The 23,379-nt window shown below is 48.7% G+C and overlaps 1 protein-coding gene across 1 annotated transcript in view; it reads left to right on the plus strand.

The window, feature by feature from the left end:
- The first annotated feature begins 19,852 nt into the window (after positions 1-19,852).
- Positions 19,853-23,379, plus strand: part of FAM83F (family with sequence similarity 83 member F) — a 35,998-nt gene continuing 32,471 nt past the window's right edge. Inside the window, exon 1 of the mRNA XM_002687938.7 lies at positions 19,853-20,397. Coding sequence (XP_002687984.1) covers positions 19,903-20,397 — 495 coding nt within the window. The 5' untranslated portion in view covers positions 19,853-19,902. The remainder of the gene's footprint in view (positions 20,398-23,379) is intronic.

Here is a 23,379-nt window from a genome sequence, read left to right on the forward strand (position 1 = left end):
TATATGAAAGATGCTCAGTATCATATGTCACTGTGCTGTGCTGTGCTTAGTCGTTCAGTTGTATCCAACTCTTTGTGATCTCATGGATTGTAGCCCACCAGTCTTCTCTGTCCATGGGGATTCTCCAGGCAAGAATACTGAAGTGGATTGCCATGCCCTCCTCAAGGGGATCTTCCCAACCCAGGGGTCGAACCAAGGTCTTCCATATTGCAGGTGGATTCTTTCCTGTCTGAGCCACCAGGGAAGCCCAGGAATACCGGAGTGGGTAGCTATCCCTTCTCCATGGGGTCTTTCCAACCCAGGAATCGAACCGGGGTCTCCTGCATTGCAGGCTGATTCTTTACTGGCTGAGCTACCAGGGAAGCTTCTCATATGTCGTTAAAGAAATGCAAATTAAAACTATGAGATACCACTACACACCTCTTAGAAAACTCAAGATCTAAAGCACTGATAACACCAAATGCTGGCAAGTGTATGGAGCAACAGGAACTCTCACTCACTGCTGATGCAAATGAAATGAAATCAAAATAGTACAGCCACTTTGAAAGAAAACTTGGCAGTGTCTTGCAAAACTAAACATAGTCTTAACATATGATCTATCAATCACTCATGCTCCTTGGCATTTACCCAAAAGAGTTGAAAACTTATATCCACACAGAAATCTGCACATGAATGTTTATAGCAGCTTTACTCATAATTGCCAATGCTTGAAAGCAACCAAGATAGCCTTCAGGAAGTTAATGGATAAATAAACTGCAGGACACCCAGACATGAGCTATCAAACCATGAAAAGACACGAAGGAAACCAAAATGCATATTACTATGCAAAAGAAACCAATCTGAAATGGCTACAATACCAACTATATGATATTCCAGAAAATGCAAAACTATAGAGACAATATAAAGATCAAAGATTGCCAAGGGTGAGCGGGAGAAGAGGTGGAACACGGGATTTGTAGGGCTTCACAGTGAAAGTCATCTCTCTGATCCTATAATGGTGGTTGTACGTCATTTTGCATTTGTCAAAACCCACACCAAGAGTGAACCCTGACAGAAACTATGGACTTTGGGTGATAGTGATGTGTCAATGCACGTTCTTCAGCTGGAACAAATGGACCACTCTGGTGGGGGATATTGGTAATGGGGGAGGCTAAGCATATGTGGGGATGTGGAGGAAAAATAACAAAAATCTCTATCTTCTTCTCTAAAAACTTCTCCTAAAACTGCTTCAAAAATTCAAGTTTATAAAAAACAAAAAAACCCACCTTGGCTGATTTCAAGCTACCGACATGACATCACTGAATCAGAGTAGGGTAGAGATGTGCACAATCGACTCTCACGAGCGTATAGGAGCCAGCTCCGGCACACCACTGCACGAATGAATGAACGAAGTGTGCCAGATCCTGGGAATATAAGAGATGCCTTCAGACTCCTGGGGAAGAAGCCTATTCAGATTTGCAAGAAGCAGGACATGCGACTGCAGGTCTGATTTCAGTTTCCCGCCATCAGATAAAGGACTGAGGCATCATGTCTTTGACTTATACGGGAAGACAGCCTTTTGTTTCCTTTGGGTCCTTTATCATTAATAGTAAGCCTTGTCAGGGTGTCTACTGAGTGCCCCAGTAAGACTAGACGAAAATGAGTGAGGCTGAGGCCAGGAAGCAAGAGAACCAGTTAGGAGGGTTTGCTGTCAAGAACACGGAACCTTGACCTGACCAGAAGGGTTGTGATGTCCTATATAAGATGTCCAGAGGGAGGAAAATTTCTGGCTTGTGGAATTCAATGGCTCATCGATGCCATCCTCTGAGCATCGGTGGTGTCTCTTCTCAGTGGCTGTTGCAGTTCCAGGCATCACAAGAAGTTCCATTCTTCATCACAATGAAGAAGAGGCATACTCTCCCCCAGTTTTAGTTAAGGAGAAAAAACCTTTTCTGGAAGCCCTTCAGCAGCCATCTCCTCAGATCCTACTGGAAATGACTAGATCTACATGACATTCTTTTTTTTATTCTTCTCCATTTATTTATTTGACTGTACCAGGTCAGAGATGTGGGTGAGGAATCAAGAATCTTCGCTGCAGCATATAGGATTTTTAGCTGAGGCACGTGGGATCTAGTTCCCCATCCAGGGATCAAACCCAAGCACCCTGCACTGGGAGCCTGGAGTCTTAGCCACTGGACCATCAGGAAAGTCCCACATGCCATTCTTAAACCAACTGCTTCCAAGGGACAAGACCATGGTAACTGGCTTAGGCCTTTTGGGGGACCCGAAAGGAGACAGAACCTGGGAACCCAGGCAGGGCTCTGCCTACAGGAAGAACCGGGTAAGGGTAGAGTCAGATCAGATCAGATCAGATCAGTCGCTCAGTCGTGTCCGACTCTTTGTGACCCCATGAATCGCAGCACGCCAGGCCTCCCTGTCCATCACCAACTCCCGGAGTTCACTGAGACTCATGTCCATGGAGTCAGTGATGCCATCCAGCCATCTAATCCTCTGTCGTCCCCTTCTCCTCCTGCCCCCAATCCCTCCCAGCATCAGAGTCTTTTCCAATGAGTCAACTCTTCACATGAGGTACCCAAAGTACTGGAGTTTCAGCTTCAGCATCAGTCCTTCCAAAGAACACCCAGGACTGATCTCCTTTAGGATGGACTAGTTGGACCTCCTTGCAGTCCAAGGGACTCTCAAGAGTCTTCTCCAACACCACAGTTCAAAAGCATCAATTCTTTGGGGCTCAGCCTTCTTCACAGTCCAACTCTCACATCCATACATGACCACAGGAAAAACCATAGCCTTGACTAGACGAACCTTTGTTGGCAAAGTAATGTCTCTGCTTTTGAATATGCTGTCTAGGTTGGTCATAACTTTCCTTCCAAGGAGTAAGCGTCTTTTATTTTCATGGCTGCAGTCACCATCTGCAGTGATTTTGGAGCCCAGAAAAATAAAGTCTGACACTGTTTCCACTGTTTCCCCATCTATTTCCCATGAAGTGATGGGACCGGATGCCATGATCTTCGTTTTCTGAATGTTGAGCTTTAAGCCAATTTTTTCACTCTCCACTTTCACTTTCATCAAGAGGCTTTTGAGTTCCTCTTCACTTTCTGCCATAAGGGTGGTGTCATCTGCATATCTGAGGTTATTTCTCCCGGCAATCTTGATTCCAGCTTGTGTTTCTTCCAGTCCAGCGTTTCTCATGATGTACTCTGCATATAAGTTAAATAAACAGGGTGACAATATACAGCCTTGACGAACTCCTTTTCCTATTTGGAACCAGTCTGTTATTCCATGTCCAGTTCTAACTTGCTTCCTGACCTGCATACAGATTTCTCAAGAGGCAGGTCAGGTGGTCTGGTATTCCCATCTCTTTCAGAATTTTTCACAGTTTATTGTGATCCACAATAAACTTTGGCATAGTCAATAAAGCAGAAATAGATGTTTTTCTGGAACTCTCTTGCTTTTTCGATGATCCAGTGGATGTTGGCAATTTGATCTCTGGTTCCTCTGCCTTTTCTAAAACCAGCTTGAACATCTGGAAGTTCATGGTTCACATATTGCTGAAGCCTGGCTTGGAGAATTTTGAGCATTACGTTACTAGCGTGTGAGATGAGTGCAATTGTGTGGTAGTTTGAGCATTCTTTGGCATTGCCTTTCTTTGAGATTGGAATGAAAACTGACCTTTTCCAGTCCTGTGTCCACTGCTGAGTTTTCCAAATTTGCTGGCATATTGAGTGCAGCACTTTCACAGCATCATCTTTCAGGATTTGGAATAGCTCAACTGGAATTCCATCACCTCCACTAGCTTTGTTCGTAGTGATGCTTTCTAAGGTCCACTTGACTTCACATTCCAGGATGTCTGGCTCTAGGTCAGTGATCACACCATCGTGATTATCTGGGTCATGAAGATCTCTTTTGTACAGTTCTTCTGTGTATTCTTGCCATCTCTTCTTAATATCTTCTGCTTCTGTTAGGTCCATACCATTTCTGTCCTTTATCGAGCCCATCTCTGCATGAAATGTTCCTTTGGTATCTCTGATTTTCTTGAAGAGATCCCTAGTCTTTCCCATTCTGTTGTTTTCCTCTATTTTTTTGTATTGATCACTGAAGAAGGCTTTCTTATCTCTTCTTGCTATTCTTTGGAACTCTGCATTCAGATGTTTATATCTTTCCTTTTCTTCTTTGCTTTTCACTCTCTTCTTTTCACAGCTATTTGTAAGGCCTCCCCAGACAGCCATTTTGCTTTTTTGCATTTCTTTTCCATGGGGATGGTCTTGATCCCTGTCTCCTGTACAATGTCACGAACCTCATTCCATAGTGCATCAGGCACTCTATCTATCAGATCTAGGCCCTTAAATCTATTTCTCACTTCCACTGTATAATCATAAGGGATTTGATTTAGGTCATACCTGAATGGTCTAGTGTTTTTCCCTACTTTCTTCAATTTAAGTCTGAATTTGGCAATAAGGAGTTCATGGTCTGAGCCACAGTCAGCTCCTGGTCTTGTTTTTGCTGACTGTATAGAGCTTCTCCATCTTTGGCTGCAAAGAATATAATCAATCTGAGTTTGGTGTTGACCATCTGGGTGATGTCCATGTATAGAGTCTTCTCTTGTGTTGTTGGAAGAGGGTGTTTGTTATGACCAGTGCATTTTCTTGGCAAAACTCTATTAGTCTTTGCCCTGCTTCATTCCGTATTCCAAGGCCAAATTTGCCTGTTACTCCAGGTGTTTCTTGACTTCCTACTTTTGCATTCCAGTCCCCTATAATGAAAAGGACATCTTTTGGGGGTGTTAGTTCTAAAAGGTCTTTTAGGTCTTCATAGAACCGTTCAGCTTCTTAGGGCAAAGGTTGTCAAGACCCAACTACAGGGATTATTAGAAGAAGATCCACCTGGTTTATGACCAGGCCATTTCATAAACATTTCTTGAAATAATTAAGGACCTGGAGTCCAGTGGTTAAAACTTCGAGCTTCCACTGCAGAGGGCACAAGTTTGATCCCTGATCAGGCAACTAAGATCCCACATGCTGCACAGTGTGGCCAAAAGGAAAAAAAAAAAACTCATCATGGTCTAGTAAAATGTTAATAAAATGCATTTATTATTATTTTTTTTAATTAAGAAACAAGAAGGCAACATGAGGGAATATGGCTTCCTAGCTTTTCCCCCTCCAGGTTGAAATACCTGCATTGATACACACACACACACACACACACACAGATACACACACATATATACACATACACACATATACACATGCACACATATACACACATGTGTGCACACACAGATACACACATAGATATACATGTGTATGCACACAGATACATATACACAGATAAACACACACGTGTACACTCATATGTGCACACAGGTACACATACACCCATATACATACACATATATACACACATACATATACACATGTACACATGGATATACACCGATACACATACATACTCACATGCATACACATGTATACATGCAGGTACACACATACATATATACATACATACGTATACACACACACCCTGCCATCAGCGCTCCTCTAAGGATTCTCACGTGCATGTCAATGGGGACAGGTTCCATGCTGTTCAAAGAAACCAGAACTGTACATACTAAGGCCCTGTGTCAGCTGTGAGGGTGGGGCCCCAGCCGGCCTGGGTCTGCACCATAGTCCCAGCAACTCTCTGGTCCTGAGACTCCCCCAGGCAGGGACCTCCAGGTGTGGCTCTGTCCAGGGTCATCTGTGGCCATGGCCTGATGTGGGTGACCCCGTTCTGACAGGTCTGAACTCCCCAGGGTTAGCAGCTCAGGGTGCCTCTCGCCCCTGCTCTGACCTGGTTATGGGTAGTTGCTAGGTAACGGCTTCACAGCCTCTGCTTCTTCCCACGCCGAGGAAGCCTGGTTACCATGGCAAGTCCAGATGAGTTGGGATGTGCAAAGGAAAGGGAGCATGGGCCAGGGATTGGCAGCCTGGACTCCGCCTCACTCTCTCTGGGCCACTGGACCTCGGGGAGGTCTCTTCATCGCTCTGAGCCACAGTTTCCTTATCAGTAAAATGAAGGAGGGGTTGGGTCTCTCTTGGCTCTAAATGACTGACTCATGCAGGCAGCATAAACTAAATAAACACTGATCATCAGATGCCTCTTAGGTAAGGATGACTCAAGATGAGTGCAGAAAAGGAGTGGATTGAGTTATTTGCCTTTAAAATAAAACAGAAACCAGCAAGCCTGTGTCTTCATTAGGACACATAGAAGTTACAGAGGTTCTTCCTTCTGTTGGCAGAAACTTAGCTTCTAAAATCAATATTCATAAGTCCATGGGGCTCCCCGGGTGCTTTTCTGAAATCAGACTTCTTAAACAAGTTCCCTTAGGGTCCCCAGCTTGCTGAAGCATGCTGTCCCACTCCCAGGCTTTACTGGCCCTTATGTTCCTGCTGAAGCCATATCACCCGCCCAGCCCTCCCCGGGGATCAACCGTGATTCCTACAGTGTGGGCTCTGTGCAAGCCTCTGGGATCTGCTGTGGGTCCTGCCTTCATTCTGAGACCTGGCCCCTCCCTCTTCCCTGGTCCTTGCCACAGACTCCCCACCCAGGCCCAGATGCCAGGACCTCCTCAGAACCCAGCTCCATACAGCCCTCTACCACCGACTCCATCTTGTTCATGCCAACCCCCCTCCCAGAATCCAGGCTCCTGCAGCTGAAGTTTCCTAACCCTGCTGCCATCCTGCAGGTCTGCCCGCCTGAAGCTCCAAACACTGTAGGCTGCTTCACCCCTTGGCATTCCTTCCACCCCTGTGGCTGCCAGCTACATGCCAACACCACAACCTCCTCCACCCAAAGCCTGTGGTCACAGGTGGCTCCTGTGCCCCCATCCCACCCCCCAGAAGCTGATCGGTCTTTCCCTTCCTCCTCGGACCCTGCCTCCTGGTCCAGTTCTAAGTCTTGGCCATCCTCGATCCTTCTCCTCCAACCACACACACAGCAGAAAGGGTCGTGTCTGAATGTGCCCCAGGATGCTGGAGTCAGATCACCCCACACTGCAGAGTCCCCTGGTTGGGGGCAGAATGAGGACTTTATACCTTATACACAAAGAATGAGAACCACTAGATTGGTCAGGGCAAGTGGCTTTTTGACTGCTGGCTCTGTTCCAGGGCCTCTAGACCATCTCAGCCCTGCAGAGACAGCACCATCCTTGAGTCATGCAGCCCAGTCCCACCTTCCTTCTAAGGACTCCTGTACCAAGGTGGAAAAGTCGGGAAGGCACAAGCTTTGAGTCAGACAGACCAGTCCAGACTCTGCCTATGACGAGTCCTGAGCCTGGGCAGCTTACTTGACCTCTCTGAGCTATTCTAGAGAACTGAACAGAGCAACTTGGAGTTGTCATGAGAAGGAAACAAGTTAAAGGGAATTGTTTGGTGAGGGCCCTGCAAACGGTGGGCAGCCCCTCACCGCCCCCCCACCACCAACTTGGCAGAGACAGGCTTCCTCACCTCACCCCACTCCCAGACATGCTGCTGCAATGGCCTCTTTGCCTTTAGACTTGTCTGCCCTGTGTTCAGTCCTGTCGGGGTAAGTCTCTTGGTGCTTATCAAACTGCTAACTTGCTGACATAGTAAATTAACTCTGGGGGAGCACCTCTCCCTGGGCCTCACTTGCCCTCTTCCAGGTGCTTGCTGCCCCGTGATGGTGGCCACCAGGGACAAAGTACTGAGGGTGCTGGCCAAATGAAGGAGTGATTTTTTTTTTTTTCTAACATATACTTTTATTTACTTGGCAGCACTGGGTCTTAGTTGCTGCAATCTTTCATTGCAGCGCTCCAGGCTTTGTTGCCCTGAGGCATATGGGATCTTAGTTCTCCAACTGGGATCAAACCTGAGGTCCCTTTACTGGAAGGCAGATTCTTAACCACTGGACCACCAGTGAGTCCCAGGAATGATTCTTGAAGGGAGAAGGCCAGGAGGAGGCTAGGGTGTCCTGCAACCACCATCCCTTCCTCTGGGCCGTCTTCCTGCTTCCAGACTCTCTGCTACCCTGATCTGGCACTTTCTCCACAGGAAAACTTTCCCCCTGCCATGCCAGGCTTGGTGGTCACGCAGCCTTCTGGAGATGGTGGGGGTGGGGATGTGGAGACAGGACATTGCCCTGAACCTTGCCCTTCATTTCCTTCTTTGACGACTATACTCCTGCAGGTTCCCACCTGGAGTTCCTTTTTCTTTTTATTTACTTTTGTCTCTTAGCCAGCTTGCAAGGCCAGGGAAAATGTCACCAACCTCACAAAGTCTTCCTTGATTCCCTCCTCAGCCTGGAGTAACTCTCTCTCTGCAGAACCGTCTCCAGACACGTGCTCTTCTGGTCTTGCCTTAGAGGGGTGTGTGTGCTCAGAGCCTGTGCCCTGTGACTTTGGGGGTTCCAATCCCCAAAGACAGGGGTGAGTAGATACTAAGTGAATAAATAATTTCAGCCCAAGTCCTTCGGTTGGGGTCAGAGCTGTCTTAAAATTTGTCTAAAAATATTTCAGACACACCCCAGTTCCCCAGCCACTGGGAATGGGAAGTGCTTCGTGGCAGCTCCCCTCCCCCATCACCTACCAGGGGTGCTGCTCCAGGAACTGCCCTCCAGGAACTGCTCCCAAGAGGAAGTGAGAGGCACCTCCGTCCCTCCTGAGGCTTCCCTCATAAAGCCTCCCCAGCCTCCGAGCAGAGGTCCTTCTCTAGTACCAAGCGTCACTGGAGCTGACCACGGCCATCCTGTGCCCTCTGCCAGGCACGTCCATCTCAAGCATCATCTGCATCCACCGTTTCCCATCTCCTGCACCTTCCTCGGCTGCCAACTGCCAAGAGTTAAATTCAAACTCAACTTGGAATTCAAAGATTCAAGAACTTGAGGCAACCTGTATCTCCAGCCCGTCCCTCTCCCCGTCCTTGATGTATACGCATGCACGTGTATGCTCAGTCGTGTCAGACTCTTCGTGACTCCCTGGACTGTAGCTGCCAGGCTCCTCTGTCCATGTGATTTTCCTGGCAGGAACACTGGAGTGGGTTGCCATTTCCTCCTCCAGGGGATCTTCCCGACCCAGGGATCAAACCTGCATCTTCTGTGTCTCCTGCACTGGCAGACAGATTATTTACCACTGAGCCACCTGGAAGCCCGTACACATGCACACTTATACACATGTCTATACCTGAGCATGTTGTTGTTATTTAGTTGCTAAGTCGTGCCAACTCTTTGTGACTCCATGAACTTCAGCATGCCAGGCTTCCCTGTCCTTCACTATCTCCCAGAGTTTGCTCAAATTCATGTCCACTGAGCCAGTGATGCTACCTAAGCATCTCATCCTCTGCTGCCCTCTTCTCCTTTTGCCCTCAATCCTTCCCAGCATCAGGGTCTTTCCCAATAAGTCAGGTCTTCAAATCAGGTGGCCAAAGTATTAGAGCTTCAGCTTTAGCATCAGTCCTTCCAATGAATATTCAGGGTTGGTTTCTTTTAGGATTGAGTGGTTCGACCTCCTTGCAGTTCAAGGGACTCTCAAGAGTCTTCTCTAACACCACAGTTCAAAAGCATCAGTTCTTTGGTGCTCAGTCTTTATGGTCCAACTCTCACATCCATACATGACTACTGGAAAAACCATAGCTTTGACTATACAGACCTTTGTCAGCAAAGTGATGTTTTTGCTTTTTAATATGCTGCCTAGCTTTGTCATATCTTTCCTTCCAAGGAGCAAGCATCTTTTAATTTCATGGCTGAAGTCATTGTCCACAGTGATTTTGGAACCCAAGAAAATAAAATCTGTCACTGCTTCCACTTTCTCCCCTTCTATTTGCCATGAAGTGATAGGACTGGATGCCATGATCTTAGGTTTTTGAATGCTGAGTTTTAAGCCAGCTTTTTTACTCTCCTCTTTGACCCTCATCAAGAGGCTCTTTAGTTCCTCTTCACTTTCTGCCATTAGAATGGTATCCTCTGCATAACTGAGGTTGTTGATATTTCTCCTGGCAATCTTGATTGCAGCTTGTGATACATGAGTATTTGTTGTTGTTCAGTAGCTAAGTCATGTCCAACTCTTTGTGACCCCATGGACTGCAGGACGCCAGGCTTCCTCATCCTTTACTATCTACTGGAATTGGGTCAAATTCATGTCCTCTGAGTCCGTGATGCCATCCAACCATCTCATCCTCTGTCATCCCCTTCTCGTCTTGCCCTCAATCTTTTCTCAACATCAGGGTCTTTTCCAAATACTCAATTTATACACATACATACATACACCTATATATACACTTACACCATGACCCAAACTAATTTGTTGTTTCACCTGTGTTTGTCTTGAGCATTACATTCATTCACTCACTCACTTATTCATTCATTCACTCATCCGTCCATCATTACCTCAGTGCCAGGTCCATATTAGAGCTGGGATGCAAATGAGAAGAACACAATTTCCCTGCTTCTCCTGGGAGTAATTACTCTTCAGCCAGCCTTCTGATAACTTTGATTTAATTTTGACTACTTTAAATTTAAATAGTAGCCCCCCTATTGGACACCCGTATTATAAGTTCTCTTATAAAACCCAACTGTCCCTTGAGTCCCACAAACTTGACGGCAAGTAGACTCAGGTTTGAATCCTTAGCTGTGACCTTGACTGGGTTGCTAAACCTGAGTCTCAGCTTTATCAGTTATATCAGGAACAGGTTGAAACATACAATGTAAAGATGAAATGAGCAAATGGATGCCTGTGCCTAGAAAATGCTTAGAAAAAATGTTGAATCCTAAGCTTTGTCTCTAGAAATTAAATAATTATTTGGATGATGATCTCTAGCCTACTATTAACCTTGTCAATATTTTTAAAGGCTTTTAATATATTCAGGCGGCCTGAAATAATGTAGAATTTCTACCTCCTTCGCAGCTTCAAGGACAGCAAGGGAGACAGGTTCTGAAAATCCCTTCATTCTCTGGGCTGTTTTTGAGCTGGGAGTGGATCTGTGTTTTTTTCTTGAGTCCCCTGTAACACAAGGCTCCACGTATGTTTGCTGATAGAATCACTGAATTCACTGATAACAATACTCAGAATTCAGTCTAATAAATATTTGATGCATGCACTCTGGCAAGATACTGTGGGAAACACAAAGGCAAGCACAATAGTTCCCAACCTTGAAAACTTAATCTAACAGCGGAGGCAACATGTTTGCTAGTGATCGCACCGCCCTCTGACTCTGGGCGTGAAGCCCTTGGGATCAGACCATTCTGGTCAGGCTAGGTGCCTCTGCCTGAGCAGGGAGAGATGCCGGCAGAGGGTGGGGTGGGAGGTGGGAGTGGGAGTCGGGGTGGGGAGGGTGTGAAAGCCTGGTTTGGGAACCTAAGGTTGTCTTGGTCCACCTACTTCATGGTCAGGAATCTTCTTCCGATATTAAACCAGCAGAAACCGCTTGAGCACGAGGCATCGATGACCTTTGTGTTTCCACAGTATCTCACCAGAGTGCATGCACTAAGTATTTATTGGACTGAATTCTGAGTCAGAACTTAAAATAATCTACCACAGCTATCTCTCCGGTGACCAGTTTTTGCTCTAGATCACTGCATCCATCTCAGGACCCACAGTGGGCTGACTCAGACAAGGGACAGGAACACCTGGGCAAGGGGAGAAGTCTCCAGAGGAGGAAAAGCATGAACTCCTGGGCCTCTTCCTAGGCAGGACTTAGGTTGAAGTTCTGCCCTCTCCAGGACTCTGCCCTCTGTCCCCTTCCTGGTCCTGCCCCCCACCCCACTTCCCCTTCAGTCTGCACCTCCCAGGAGGATGCGGATGCAAAAATTTGACCTCATCTTTAAAGTATACCGTCAGTTCAGTTCAGTCGCTCAGTTATGTCCGACCCTTTACCACCCCATGGATGGCAGCACGCCAGGCTTCCTGTCCATTGCCAACTCCTGGAGTTTACTCAAACTCATGTCCATTGAGTCGGTGATGCTATCCAACCATCTCATCCTCTGTCGTCCCATCTCCTCCTGCCTTCAATCTTTCCTAGCATCAGGGTCTTTTCAAATGAGTCAGTTCTTTGAATGAGGTGGCCAAAGTATTGGAGTTTCAGCTTCAGCATCAGTCCTTCCAATGAATATTCAGGACTGATTTCCTTTAGGATGGACTGTCTCTCTCTCTCACATACACTCCCCCGCTCCCCTCCCCCCACCACCCCCGCCCCCCTCCCCACACACAGGGTCACACTGTGTAACTGAATGGCTGAAACAACTCACATTCAACTGAGTTGACCTTTTCTTTCCAGGTTCTTAATCTTATATCCTTACTTCTTCTATACCAAGGGAGAAAAATCTTACCCATTTTTAAGAAGGAATTCCTGGGCTTCCTTGGTGGCTCAGTGGTAAAGAATCTACCTGCCAACGCAGGAGACACAGGTTTGATCCCTGATCATGGAAGATCCCACATGATACAGAGAAGCTAAGCCCATGAACCACGACTATTGAGCCTGTGCTCCAGAACCTAGAAGCTGCAACTATCGAGCCCACCGGCCACAGCTACTGATACCTGCACACCCTACAGTCCATGCTCCGCAACGAGAGAAGCCACTGTAGTGAGAAGCCCTCGCACTGCAACTAGAGAGTATCCCCTTCCCCCGTCAACTAGAGAAAAGACTGCCCAGCAACAAAGACCCAGCACAGCCAATGTTGTTCAGTCACTAAGTCTAGTCCGACTCTGCAGCCCCACGGACTGCAGCATGCCAGGCTTCTCTGTCCTTCACTATCTCCCGAAGTTTGCTCAAACTCATGTCCATTGAGTCGATGATGCCATCCAACCATCTCTTCCTCTGTCAGTTGCCTCCTTCTTCTCCTGTCCTCATATTTCCCAGCATCAAGGTCTTTTCCAGTGAGTCGGCTCTTCACATCAGGTGGCCAAAGTATTGGAGCTTCAGCCTCAGCATCAGTCCTTCCGATGAATATTCAGGGTTGATTTTCTTTAGGAGTAACTGGTTTGGTCTCTTTGCTGTCCAAGAGACTCTTAAGAGTCTTCTCCAGCATAAATAAATAAATAAAATTATTTTTAAAAAGAAGGAATTCCTTGTCAGTTTGAAGTAAAACAGCAGTGGAAAAGGGAAAAATGGGGATGAAGGTCCAGTGTTCAAGTTGTAATGGCTGGGAGTACTATGCTGAATAAGACAGTCCTGCCCTCCAGGAATCTACCACCTGCTGGGGGAGACAAGCCATCAACACACGGAGCCTGAGTGCTAAACGGGGGCTGAGCATGAAGTGAGTGCCCCTAACCCAGACCTCCGGGGCCAGGAGAGATGCCGTGGAAGAAATGACCAGGCAGAAGACAAAAGGATTAAGATGAATAGCTCATGGACTGGACAGAAAAGCATTTCAGCTACAGAAAGTCTCCAAGCAAAGCCACGACATATTGAGGAAGCAGAAGAAACCTAACAGGAAGCTTGGCCTTTGGTGGAGGGACAATAAGGCACTTTGGAAGAGTTTTGTGCAGGGAAATGACATATATGCTTGCATTTTAGAAAGAATGTGGCGGGGGGAGATTGAGTCAGGAAGATCAGTTATAAAACTCTCGCAACAATGTGGAGGGGGGGGTGTGACAACAAGGATGGAGCAAAAAGGGCTGATAGGGTCATCCCAGAAGAGCCTCACCTGGCCTGGTGGCCCTGAGATGGGGGAAGAAGCCAAATGCATCCATGTGTCCCACTCAGGCCACCAGGCAGATGGCGGTGACCATCTGGAGGAGACAGACCCAAGTAGAGGGAACAGGGAGATGGAGAAGAGGATGCAAGTTTCCACTGAGACACTGAAGGTGCCTGAGGGATGTCTGAGCAGAGATGAACAGCATGTGACCAACAGATAGACCAGCCTGACCAACTGGTCTAGAGCAGAGGAGAAAGTCCTGGAGTGAGAGAAGAGTGGGAGAGTCATCCAAGCCCTAGGGAGGTGGGAGCGCCCTTGGAGCATTTGAGGTCTAAACCAAGAAGGCCAAGGCTGAGCATTGAGGGCTGCCAACATTGAAGGGATGGACAAAGGAAGCCTAGAAGGAGTGGTGGGGAGGTGCAGAGAGGCCAGAGAGTCGGGAAGAAGGGGCAGGTGCAAATCAGTTGGGAATAGGAGCCTGTATGTTTCCAAGGCTGCAGATACAACCAAGTCTGGAGGTTGGGGAGGGCAGGTACTTGCCTGGTCCAGAATCAGTACGCCACAAATCAGTCCTGAACCAACAGTTGAAAGCCTGAGATGGGTCCTGAATGGCAGGGGAGAGGCCTGGGTGCATTCGCTTCTCCAGTCCGCAGAGCAGGCCAGAGGTGAAACTGCTCAGCTGGTTCAGCCCCAGGATCTAAACCCTCCTCCTCACAGCCCCAGCTGTAACCGCCTCCTCTTCCTCTCTCATCCTCTCCGGGAACAGGCAGTAAGCACGAATCTCACAGAGGCGTGAGAAAGCCCCCAAAGTTTTATAACAGGTGCTCATGACACAAATTGCCACAGAGCAGGGTGGGGAAAAGTCAGCCCTGGGAAGCTTATCTAAGAATATATCATGAGTGGGCTATTCTGGGACTCGGATTACACAGGCGGGCCTGGGAACATAGACATGAGCAGGGATGAACGCAGCTACAATGAATGTGAACGCCAAGGTGTCAGATCTCGACTGCACACCCGACCGGCAGTGTGTGCGGGGAGAGGGAAGGCGAGTGAGAGCCAGGAGCCCAGGCGGAGGGGGAGGCGGCTGCCAGGGGAGAATGAGGCCCGCAGGGAATGGGCGGAGGAGGCATAATTTCTCAGGAAGGCGCGGTCACCTTGGGCAAGGTGGCTCCCGAAATTGGAAGAGATGCAACCATAGTGGGCCCCACCTAGTTCAGGGAAACACCGGACACTCTACAGGTCTGGAGGGGCCGGTAGAGGACCAGGGGCTTTCCTAGGGTGTCACTGTCATATGGGGTGTCCACAGACACCAGGTAGATCAGGACTATGCCTAAAAGAATCGGTTTCCTGGCTAGTAAGGTCTCTCATCCAAGTACTAACCAGGCCTGACCCTGCTTAGCTTCTGAGATCAGATGCAATCGGGTGTGTTCAGGGTGGTATGGCCATAGACCAGCTGGTAAGGTATTTAATCCTCTAGCACTTTGGTCCCCTGATGCGAAGAGCCAACTCACTGGAAAAGACCCTGATGCTGGGAAAGATTGAGGAGGAGAAGGGGATGACAGAGGATGAGATGGCTAGACGGCATCATTAACACAATGGACGAGTTTGAGTGAACTCCAGGAGATGGTGAAGGACAGGGAAGCCTGGTGTGCTACAGTCCATGGGGCCACAAAGTTGGACATGACTTAGCGACTAAACAAAAACAAGGTGTCTAAAAACTCTTGCAGGGGATCAGGCCTCAGGGATGTGCGCACCGTCATTTGCACTTACTGGCTGATAACCTTGAATAAGGCTTCCCTGGTGGCTCAGTGCTAAAGAATCTGCCTGGTAATGCAGGAGACATGGGTTCAATCCCTTGGTCAGGAAGATCCCTTGGAAAGAGAAATGGCAACCCACTCCAGTATTCTTGCCTGGGAAATCCTGTGGACAGAGGAGTCTGGCGGGCTACAGTCCACAGGGGTGGCAAAGAGTCGGACACAGCTTAGCAATTAAACAACAACAACAGCCTTGAACAGGACATCTCGCCTCCCAGAGCCTCAAGTTATTAGAATGCAGCACTTCACAGTAATCTCCTTCACAAGATGCCTTATACTCAACAGCGCCTCCATTGTAACCTTTCTTGTGAATGCCATTGGGTCACATCACCCTGCCTTGTAAAGATGACTATAGGTATTTGACTCCCAGCTAAACCAAGGGAACCACCAGGGCAACAAGCCATCACATCTGCTTCCTCTCGTTCATTCTCAGTGGCATGCTACCTAGTATACGCCGACTGCTGAAAACACTTGGTGAATAAATGTCATTAGTATGCAAAGGGGAATATCCTGAGAAGACCACTGTGCGTTTCATAGCAGTTAGATCTAGGAAAGCCTTTTCCCAATGTGAACTGTTACTAGAATATTCTACTCTGATTCTAACCTTCTGTCCAATTTCAAGTTTTGTCACATGATATTTGCGCTCCTTGAGAACACAACTCATATCTAAGTCACTTAGTTCAATGTAAGCGCCACGTGGGCCAGGACTTGGTTTTGTTCAAAGCTGTACCCTCAGTCCCTAAAACAGCCTGGTGTTTGTGAAGTGAAGTGGAAATCGCTCAGTCGTGTCTGACTCTTTGTGACCCCATGAACTATACACTCCATGGAATTCTCTAGGCCAGAATACTGGAGTGGATAGCTTTTCCCTTCTCCAGGGGATCTTCACAACCTAGGGATCAAACTCAGGTCTCCCGCATTACAGGCAGATTCTTTACCAGCTGAGCCACCAGGGAAGCCCAAGAATACTGGAGTGGGTAGCCTATCCCTTCTCCAGCAGATCTTCCCCATCCAGGAATCGAACCAGGATCTTCTGCATTGCAGGTGGATTCTTTACCAACCGAATTATCAGGGAAGCCTGGTGTCTATTAAGGCTCAATAAAGATTTGGTAAATGAATGAGTGGTTTCTGACCCTCAGCACAATGCTATGCATTCTGCAAATTTTTGTTGAATGGATAAACTATTAAACAAGGGAAATTCTATTTCTTTAAAATGTCCCTTTCTAGCATTCTCAACAGAGGCAGTACAGCAAGGTGGGTAGGTAGGCAAGCCCAGAGTCATGTGGTCTGGGTTTGAATCCTGGCTCTTCTACGTAGCAGCTGGGTGACCTAGAATAAGCTACTGAACCTCTCTGTTTCAGTTTTCTCACCTGTAAAATGAGGATAATAAAAATTTTTCTAATAGGATTACATGAGCGTATTTGAATGATATGTGTTTTGCACAGTGCCTGGCATATAGTAATTGCTGCAATTTTTTATGACCATATTAGTCTCATAATAACCTCCAATGGCTCCCCTAGCTATAGACTAAGATCTAAAGTCAAGGTCCCCACAATTTGGTCCCAAGGTCTGTCTCTTTCCAGTCTCCTCTTCCCACGCTAATTACCCTTTACTGGCTGCTACGCTGTGCCAGACACTCCACTAAGTGGTGAGTATCGATTAACTAGATTTCCTTCTCCTACAGCTCTGTTAGGTAGGACCTATTACTGCCCATATACCACTGATGGGACCAAGGCTCAGAAAGGGACACACAGCTTATACCAGGAAAGTGGGATTCCATTCCAGGACTCTTTGACATGAAAGTTTGCACTCTTCTTCACTGGCTTCTGAAATCTTTGCTATGCCAAATGCGGTCTATGGACCACCATTACGAACGTTACCTGGGAGCTTCCTAGAAATGTAGACTCTCAGATCTCATATCAGACCAACTGAATCAGAACCTGCATTTTAGCAAGATCCCCCCCAGGTGACTACTGCACACAATTAAGTTTTAGAAGTGTTGTTATAAACTACTTTCTACTAGTCAGTCACAAGTGCTGATTAAAGCAAATATGTGATCTTATTTAGTCCCTAAAACAATCTGGGAGGTCACAGGAGTCAGCATTGTTATCCCACTTTGCAGATGAGGACACTTAAGGCTCTGAGGGTTAAGTATCTTAGCCTGAACCCAAATGCGCCTTATGCCAGCATGACGCTCCGACCGCATCCAATCCCAACTCCCTCTCCCTGGAATGTCTTCACTCCCCTTCTCCCCCTTGACTTCTCTTCCTTTTGGGCTCCACTCAAAACCCCTTCCTGCTGGGTAAAAGCCTTCTTACCTACATCCCACTGGGCAGATTAATTTCTTGTTTCCTAAAAGTCCCCACAGCTTCCCACACCCTTTCTTTTGACCCTAATTTCATTCTTTTAAAAGAAATCTGTACTGAGCACCCACTGTGTGCACATAGTAAGCATTGAGTAAATGTTTGCTCCCAGTGCACTGCTGACTCAGTTTACTAAAAGCACTTTCATCACACCTGTGTTATCCTCCTGTGTGTTTTTCTGTTCCTCCCACTGCTCTGAGCTCCTCTGTATCCCCAGGGCAGAGAGTCTGGCATCTTGTAGAGCTTCAAGTTATTAGAAAACAAACTAAATGCTCTCCCATCTAAAGGTGAAATTTGTCTATATTTCAGTGTTCCTAGGAGTGGGATCTTCAAATTCCCAAGAGTAGCAGAGGACACAGGTGAGATGATGGACATGTCTCTGCTCACCATTCTTGACCTTATACAGCATGCTAGAACTGACTGGCCACAAAATTTGCATATATTTGCAAATATAACCCTCATTTTTCCAGGCCATCAAAAGGAAGACCCGGAAATACTAGGCAAGCTTTTCAAAATCCCCAGGGTTAAAACCATGGCCCCAGTAACCTTCTGTCATTTCACTAGAGAAGTAGAAAGGGCAAAGGTGGCTGTGATGTAGGGCAAAGATATCCGAGACACAGAGAACATAATATTCCCCACGTGCTGCTTCTACTTTTCAGGGAGATCTGGGCAAACCACAGGTTTCCAGGCCTCAATTTCCTCATCTGTCAAATGAGGGGTTTGAATTAGTTTCTAAAGCTGCTTCCAGCGCTAAGATGCTTTGCTATAAAATGAGAGAACCATGAACCTTTGGTTGCTATGATCTGAAAATATTTTGAACGTGGAGAATCAAATTGTACAGCAGTGCATGAACAAAATAATATGTTAATGACTGAGAAGATTATACTTAATCCAGTGGGAAACAGCAGAGCTGCTGCTGGTGGTGGTTATGTGTGTGAGTGTGCATGTATGCTTGTGTCCTTTCCTTGAGCTCAAACATATTTTAAATCACTAATATAGTAATCAGGCCCCTGGTTGCCTATCTTGCCCAACACACACACACACACAACACACACATACACACACACGTGCTCAGACACCACTTCAAAATAAAATGAGAAAGCTCCACTGCTGGTGCTTACATCCTCGCTGTGCTTGGGTGGCTTTTTTTTTTTTTTTTAAAGAAATTTTTGTCCTTGTGAAGGTGTTGGACTGACAGCTCCTCAGTTCAGGTCAGTCTCTCAGTTGTGTGCCCTCTTTTCGACCCCACGGACTGCTGCACGGCCAGGCTTCCCTGTCTATCACAATTACTCAAACTCATGTCCATCGTGTCCGTGATGTCATCCAACCATCTCATCCTCTTTCGTCCCCTTCTCCCGCCTTCAATCTTTCCCAGCATCAGGGTCTTTTCCAATGAGTCGGTTCTTCGCATCAGGTGGCCAAAGTATTGGATGGAGTTTCAGCCTCAGCATCAGTCCTTCCAATGAATACTCAGCCCCTGGAGGCCTCTACTCTCAGAACTGTGACATGTGGGTAGGGGGATCTGGGGGTTTTATTAGCATTTCGCTTTTGCACATCAACCGCCCCTCCTCGGCCTTCACATAAGTATGGCCTCGCACAGGCCTCCCGCCCCGCCCCCCACAACGGGGCAGTAGTGATCAGGTCGGCCACCCCAGAAACGCCCTGGCCAGACCACGTGCTCCAGGCCCTACCAGCTGGAAAAATGGAATTGCACCTGGGATGCGTCTGGCCGGCTCGGTGGCAGGAAGGGTTAGGTCCCTCACTGCAGGGTCAGGGCCAGGAGGCGGAAGCGGGCCAGAGGCCGCACGTGGGTCTAAGTACGGCCCGGCTCCAAGTTCCTGCCGGCTCTGGAGCTCCCGCCCCGGGCTGGGCCCCCGCAGGCCTAGGCCTCGCCGCGTCCCCAGCGGAGCCCAGCCGAGGTCGCCCGCCGCTGCTCGCGCCTGCAGAGGCGGAGGGCGCGGCCGCCCCTCCCCGCCCGACGGCCGCTCCCGCGCCCGGGCCCGCGCCGGATTGGCCGCCCTCGCGGCCAGGTGAGGCGCCCCGCCCCTCGGCGGCTTCAGGTGCGGCGGTGGGACCGGGTGCCGCGGCTGGGCCGGGGCCGGGGCGCCATGGCCGAGTCCCAGCTGAGCTGCCTGGACGAGACGCACGTGAACGAGAGGGTGACCGAGGCGCAGGCCGCCTTCTACTACTGCGAGCGGCGGCGGGCCGCGCTGGAGGCGCTGCTGGGCGGCGGCGAGCAGGCCTACCGCGAGCGGGTCAAGAAGGAGCAGCTGCGGGACTTCCTCTCCAGCCAGGAGCGCCAGGCCCTCCGCGCCGCCTGGAGCCCCTACGAGGATGTCGCCGCCGCCGCCGCCGCCGCCGCCCGGGGCAAGAGCAAGGCCAAGGCCAAGACCCCGGCTCAGGCCTCGGCCGAGCCGGGTGAGTCCCTGGCCTACTGGCCCGACCGCTCAGACACCGAGGTGCCCCCGCTGGACCTGGGCTGGACCGACGCGGGCTTCTACCGCGGCGTGAGCCGCGTCACCCTCTTCACCCACCCCCCCAAGGACGAGAAGGCGCCCCATCTGAAGCAGCTGGTCAGGCAGATGATCCAACAGGCCCAGAAGGTAGGCCCCCGCCCCTGCCCCGGCCACGCACACTGATGGGGACCCCCAGGACCGGCCCCTAAGACCAGGCCCCCGCCCCCCACCTTCGAGGCAAGGCCTGGGGCTGGCAGCCCTGACCACCTTCAGGAAAAGGGGCGCAGAATCCTCCCGTCCACCGTGGGGCTGCAGAGGAGAGCATAGATGTGTTTGGCGAATGACAAGGTGTTGGACAGTTGCTTGTCATTTTTACAGTGTCCAGCGGCGCTGGCTTCCCTCCGCTCAGCGCGTCTATGGGCCTGTCTGGTTTCTCTCTCTAGGCAGGAGTGGGGGCTGTGGAGCCCTGCGCTAAAATGGCCCACCCAAAGGTCTTGATAATAACCTGTGTGCTTCCCAGGGATTTAACAAAACTTGTCCCTGGTCATTATCTCATTTGATCCTCAGGCAATCGCAAGATGTGTAGTGTGGCCTCCCCACCCCCACCCCAGCCACATTGCTCCTAGGAGGCACCCCCACCCAGAGTCAAAGCTGGCCTGGCCCCTGGCGTTCACACTGGCTCTGCGCCCAGCACTAGGGCTCAAGCAGCCTGGAATAAATGAAGGATGTTTCTTGACCACCTACTCTGTGCCTGACGCTGTGCTAGGCACTTTGACAGGGCAGCTCCCTAAACTCAGCAGGTCAGGGAAAAAGCTCCCACTTAATCCCATCTCCTTACTCTGCCTGGGCATTGAAAGGAGGGGACGTTTGCTGAGTCGCTGGTTAGAATACTGGTGGGGCCACTAGTTTGTTGGGCAGAGTTTCCAGATAAAATATGAGATGTCCTGTTAAATTTGAATTCCAGAATAACAAGAAGAAATTTTTTAGCATTATACAGTATGATTCAAATATTGCATGAAACATACTGATGTTAAAAAGTCATTCACTGTTTATCTGAAAATCAGATTTAATGAGGACATTCTGTGTTTTTATTTGCTAAGTCTGGTTCCCCTACGTTGAGATTTCTTATGAGACATCAGCAGCCTTTGGAACCCAGTTCAGAATATACAACAGAAGTGGCTTGGGTTCACTATTCTAATTCAACTCAAGGACTGTGCTTGGAGTCCTGTTACCCCTGGAGGCTGAACTTGAGACACCAGTGGTGGGGCTCCTCTTCTGGAAGGCATGATGCAGATGGTTGGCTAGATTGGCTGCCAGAAGGAAGGGTTAAGTTTTCACTGTCTGTGTTTCCACCCTCCCTCTCTAAAGAATCCCAGCTTGTCTGCCTGAGAGTTCTTTGTTTATTGCCTTCTGCAGAAGAGAAAGGCAAGTTTGAACAGAGGAGGAGAAAGGATGTGGGCGACAATACTGTGTAGCAGGCTGGAGCTGGGGTCAGGGGTCAAGTCCTATGATGTAACACTAATAAGCCTTGATTTATAAGTGCTTAATGTGTGCCAGCCATGGTGCTAATGATTTTCACAACTACTGAGTGAGATGGGTATTTTCCTTATTTTGGGACTCAAAAGAGTTAAGTTGCTTGCCAAGCCAAAACTCAAACACTGAAGTGCTTCCTCTTAACCAAAGTACTGTTTGATGATGCAACAGATTAAACCAAGGATCTTGAATGGAACTAGCCTGATCACACCTGGGCAACAGGTTACAAGAAGGGAGAGACAGAGCCCTGCCCACTGGGACCTCTAGTCCCTTGTGGGATGTTGGGAGTCTCCTAGGTAGTGGAGTGTTCTGAACTCTTTAAATATTTAACAACAGAAACTTTAACAACTGTGAACTGATCCAGTATTTACATATTAAACCAGTTATTATTTCCTGAGTTCCAGGCACTAGCCATAGAAAGATATAAGCTGTGGCCTTTGCCCTCCAAGAGTTAAATGCTGCTGAGGAGGGGTATGCTGTAAGGAAAACAGACTTTGAGGCTGGATATGCCCAATCTGGGAGGGCTTCCCAAAGGAGGTAAATTGCAGGGTTGAAAAGGGAGAGAGGAAACCGGAATGGAGGAAGAGGAAACTTAAGAAACTCTTGTTTCTCCTTAAGAGACTCAGGAGAGAAAGCTTTGTGCTTCAGAACAGCAAGTAGCTTTGAATGACAGGAGGGAAGAACTATTGTGGTGACAGCTGAGTATGTGGGGGGCCTGGTGCAGGGGTCCTAAAACTGGGTCCAAAGCAGATGACCAACCCCCTCCGCCCCAGGAAGAAGCAGCTTCTGGCGCTGTCTGTGCCCCAAACCCTCAGGCTCTCTGGACCCTGACTCTTAATCATGACCAGTCACCTGAGTGCGGCACCTTCTTCACAAAGATCTTGTGAAGTAGGCAGGGCAAAATTTGACCCTCTTTCACAGGCGAGGAAACTGAGGCACAGAGAAGGAAAGGGGCTTGCCCAAAGGTCACGTGGTTGGTCATGGAAACACCCAGATCCCCAGTTTCTACTCTGAAGGCCACACCTTCTTACCTTTGCCTATCCCCACCCCCCAACCCCACGCACCCTCAGCCAACTGGCACGGGGCACCCTCCATGACTATTACTCGAGAGCCTTCCCCATCCTTTTCACCCTGCTGCTGCTGCTGCTGCTAAGTCGCTTCAGTCGTGTCCGACTCTGTGCGACCCCAGCGACGGCAGCCCACCAGGCTGCACCGTCCCTGGGATTCTCCAGGCAAGAACACTGGAGTGGGTTGCCATTTCCTTCTCCAATGCATGAAAGTGAAAGTGAAGTCGCTCAGTCGTGTCCGACTCTTAGCGACCCCATGGACTGCAGCCTACCAGGCTCCTCCGTCCATGGGATTTTCCGGGCAAGAGTACTGGAGTGAGATGCCATTGCCTTCTCCACCTTTTCACCCTGAGGGAGGGAATTTCCTTGTCTCCAGGGAGAGTCTGGCTGCTGTGAGGGCGGGTGGGATGGACCAAGATGATGTATGTGCAGAGGTGCAGGGGACGGTTGCAGATACGGTTGGGGAGCGGCAGAAGGATATAATTCACAGGTCCAACTGGGCACCAGAGGATTTTATTTTGTTTAACCC

The sequence above is a fragment of the Bos taurus genome, chromosome 5 (assembly GCF_002263795.3).
Source record: "Bos taurus isolate L1 Dominette 01449 registration number 42190680 breed Hereford chromosome 5, ARS-UCD2.0, whole genome shotgun sequence".
NCBI lineage: Eukaryota > Metazoa > Chordata > Mammalia > Artiodactyla > Bovidae > Bos > Bos taurus.